General features: G+C 35.4%; 1 protein-coding gene across 1 annotated transcript; it reads left to right on the top strand.

The window, feature by feature from the left end:
• The first annotated feature begins 830 nt into the window (after window positions 1-830).
• On the top strand, window positions 831-1730 carry LOC129743297 (protein obstructor-E-like). The gene has a single exon (XM_055735282.1). The coding sequence runs from the start codon at window positions 831-833 to the stop codon at window positions 1728-1730; it is 900 nt and encodes a 299-aa protein (XP_055591257.1).
• The last annotated feature ends 2712 nt before the right edge of the window (window positions 1731-4442 follow it).

Raw genomic sequence — 4442 nt, 5'->3', positions numbered from 1 at the left:
GTGACTAAATGTCCGACCAGAACAGTCAATCTGAAATGCATGCCGTTTCGTCAAATAATGACCATTGTTGTTGCGTTCGATTACAACTTTTTAATGTTTTTCAAATATTTGAGTTTGGATGATATTCACTTGATAGTTCGGAAAGAATTAAGGGCCGAAAAATGCTTGACAATTTGAAAAAAATTGCATAGCCACAGGGGCTTTGGAACAATGAACAATTTGTGATGACTTATTAATGGTTGTGAAAAATAGTTTTCCATGAAAAAATATAAGAAGAATCGTCATCGTTTTGCAATATCATTGGCATTCCAGAAAATAACCGAATCCTTATCACCTCACACCCCCAAGAGTAACAAAGTGTTAGAATAAAAACACCTGCTCAATACGAATACAGTCAACATTAGCACGCGCCATAGAATTATTGTCAAATCATAGAGGCCAATCCTCAATTTCGAGGTTCCCGAGAGGGCAGCAAAATAAAGGCACCTTTATCGGAGATAAGGCTCAAATCCACCCAACCATCATCAGTCGCAGTGGTCATCGAAGACAAAAATTCACGTCAACCCGCCTGAAGATTCCAATCGAATGCAGGTTAATTCATAGATTCATTACCGTGATTCAGCTTATCGGCCGCCTATCGGGAGGGTGTGATTTATGGACCTTGATCTCTAGGGTAATCCAGGTGGACTTTCGATACGACCTCATTAGCGTATAAATAGCGGCCGATCGGGTCGGTGGAAGTCAAATCAAATCAGGTGAACAGAACGAACAAATAAGTTGCCCAGTTGCGAACAGTTTTTGGGGGTGTTTTGTTAGAAAAATAATTAGCAATGAAGTTCATTCTTCTGTTGGCTCTCGGAGCCTTTGGAGTATTTGAAACGGTGGCGACCGAGAATCCTTGCGAAGGAGTGCTGATGGGAATTGTGCTGCATCCAGAATTTTGTTGGAAGTATTTCGTTTGCTTCAAAGAGGAAGCTGAAGAACAAACCTGCCCTGATGGGGAAATTTTCTCCTACGAAGAAGTTGGTTGTGTGCCAGGTAATCGGAACACTTGTGTAGAAGGCGAACCAGAGCCGGAACCGGAACCTTCTGAAAATCCTTGCGGTGGAATTTGGCTAGGAAATGTAGCGAATCCAGATGATTGTACCAAATTTACCCGCTGCGTTTTAGGACGTCCATCGGTGGAAAAATGTCGTGAAGGTTGGGTCTTTTCCCGGACACTCTTCTTCTGTGTTCCCGGTGCGCCCAACAGTTGCGACGTTTGGGCTCCTCCAGTGACCTCAACTCCAGCTCCGGGAGAGATCCAACCGATCCCGATGGACTTCTGCATCAACCAGAACAAGGCCATCGGACGGCTTGCGCATCCACAGTTTTGTACCCGATACGTCAATTGCTTCCTTTTCACTCCTTCGGATCACAGCTGCCCTCCATGGATGGTTTTCGACGCCAAAAGAATGATTTGCCTGCCCGGAAATCCAAACACCTGTGATACTATCCTGGGACCTGGTGCTTCAACAACCACGGCTTCGCCTCCAATTACCGATGAGGTCTGTGAGGAAACATCCGTTGGAGTTATTCCGCATCCGTATTCCTGCTACAAATACTTGATCTGTTTCCGGGGACGAGTGTCGGAAAACGAGTGCCCAAGCTATCATGTGTTTTCGGAAAAGTACAATATTTGTTTGCCTGGTAATCGGTACGATTGCACCATCTACGGAGCAGATGATTAAAGATGATTACTAGTGAATGTTGATAGTCTTAAGTCTGTGATAGTATTGTTATTATTTGTGTTATTGGTTAGGTTAATAAGAAAAACAAATAAATCATATAGTACATACATTAAACATCTGACATAAAACTTTAATGACCAAGTATCACATGTATACATAAATTACGTCCAAAAAAGTCATACAGTGATGATATTACCATCGAAATATTCTAAACTGGTACTTTTCAGGAACCAGTATATCTTCATTTAATGAAAGAAAAAGTTCTTATTTTCGATCACAAAAAAAGGGGCCTGGGGTGACTTGATTTCATTTTCTGATTTCCCTCATAAATTTTTAGAAAAATTAAGCAACTCGCGTCCTGCGCAGTTTCTAGAATGATGTAATTTCAAGTTTCAATGCTCCAACAAATTGAACGATACTTCATCCCGTATATTATTTAGAAGCATTTTCATAGAGCGAAAAAAAATATATTTTTTTCGAAGTTGAAGGAGACTAGATGCTACATTCAGGGGCCTTCTTTCTTTATCAAAAACCAAGCAAAGCCGATAGATAAAAGGAGATTTACTATTTTCAATTTTTTTTTCAGATACCGGTATTTCGATAGCAACTAACCAACTAATTATCTTCTTCGAAAACGCTAACTGAAGAAGATAGTAAGTTGCTATTGAAATATCGGTGTCTGGACTATTGCTTTACCGTGATTGAATTGGAGGGAATCTTTCGATTACTTTGATTCTCAGTTAGCACAAAAAAACTAAAATTTAAAAGGATTTTCATTTTTTTTTCTCTTTCTTCATGTTTTTCTTTCTCGATAATACTCGATATTTTCTCGGAAACTCACTGATTTAAGTCATCGAATGTTAATCGTAAACTTTTAGTTAAAATAAATAACTACGAACCTCTCCGAAAGTTGCACATTCCTCACGAATAATTTGAAAGTTAATAGTCAATACATTGTATGTTACTGGATAATTGTGCTCGATTTTTGTACCTCATAAAAATGGTAAGTAATTTATTTAATTTTACCTATCCTTTACTTGAATTTTTTTTTCAATGAACTGATAATTACTTGCTATACTTTTGTTAAAAATCCGACAAATTTGAGAAAAAATTTTTTAGCCGGCGTAATATTTTCAATGTGATGAAAATTTTATTTCATATTTAAATCATAAGGGGAGAGTGGTGATACTAGATCCCCTTTTCTTATTTTCGCCATATCTTTTAGAAAACCCTTTTACACTTTCTGACAGCATGTAACTTCAAATTTCTATGCTCCAAATATTAGAACGATACTTGAAACCGTAGGTGAACTTGAAGCATTTTCGTGGGAGTTAAAAAATGCGATATTTTTTAAGTTCCTGATGATCTGATTGATCCTCTATTGAAGGAGATTTGATCCCTTATTCAGGAAGCCCTAATCCTTGGAAAAAAATCAAACAAAACCCCAAGATAGAATGTCAACTGACTATTTTGGTCATATTTTTTTTCATTCTTCAATTTAAAACTGTCAGAAGAAAAAAAAATTCTATAACTTTGTCTCAACCCTTATAACATTGTATACTTAAAGGCGCTATTTTCTATAATTAGGAGAAAATAAATTATTTTAATTTTTTTCTTCAGATAGTTGTTGAATAAATATAAGTTATTGAATAAATATTAGAAATCTTGTAATAAGCAATGATCACGATCCATTCATTAGAATAATATACCGTTTTGAACTCTAGGGAGCAAATATACCCATAATCAACATTTAAAAAAACTTATTCTAAATAAATTTGAAAGTTTTCCATTTCTTTGAAAATATGGTATTACGAAGTTCATATGATACTCGAACGATGGATATATTGGAATAAATATTTTTGTTGTAAGTTTTCCATGTAAGGAACATATTGAAGTGCTGAAAAAAGATCTTCATGTAACATTTTCTGAAATTTTGTAAACAAAGTTCAATAACTCAAACAATCTATTTGTTAAATTTTTTTGAGCTTTAGGCAATGTTGTTTTGCTCCATTTGGCACATTTTTCTAGAACATTTGATCTTTGTAAGACATTCCAATTATGAGATATAGCTAAGGAATCAAGTATCCTCAGGGATCAAGTATCCTCATTCTCCCCTACAGTGTGTTAGCTGAGAATCCCTGAGAATTTATTTTTTATTCGAGAATTAGATTTAGTGATTATTTATTATAACGTAGGTATTCAATGAAAAATGGGCGAATAAAGAAAAGAATTATCTGGCTCTAACAGAAAACTCAAATTGTTCACAATTTTTTAAGATTTATCTGAAAAAAATTGAATGCTGTTGACGTGTTTCGAATGAGTTGGTGAAAATTTATGGGTTCTTTGTCTTTTTTTTTAAGTTTATTTTTCTAAAAATCACTGGTTTCTGCTTGGATTTGTCCGGATTTTGGATCAAAAATGTTCTGAATGGCATGCACAGAATTTTCTAGATTTTGAAAATTTATGCTGCCAATAAAAATGCGGGAAAAATTCAAAAATACTTACTCTGGGAAGCCATATGTTATAGTTAAGTAATAATTCTACGTTTGAAATTCGATTCCTTAGTTTCAATTTCCTTTCCTTGATTTGAAGAACTTAAAGTAGTTTTGAAGATATTTTAAAGAATTATCGTAATCAAAACGTATGTTTTTTTTTTATTATTTAGCCTTCTTCTACCTATCTAAGGGTCCGGCGCCGATTGACCGACGCATA

The sequence above is a fragment of the Uranotaenia lowii genome, chromosome 2 (assembly GCF_029784155.1).
Source record: "Uranotaenia lowii strain MFRU-FL chromosome 2, ASM2978415v1, whole genome shotgun sequence".
In the NCBI taxonomy this organism is placed as follows: domain Eukaryota; kingdom Metazoa; phylum Arthropoda; class Insecta; order Diptera; family Culicidae; genus Uranotaenia; species Uranotaenia lowii.
This window is presented reverse-complemented; position numbering and strand designations above follow the sequence as displayed.

What these genes read in the sequence shown, in the direction of transcription:
- LOC129743297 (XM_055735282.1), top strand. Translation starts at nt 831, where the DNA reads ATGAAGTTCATTCTTCTGTTGGCTCTCGGAGCCTTTGGAGTATTTGAA.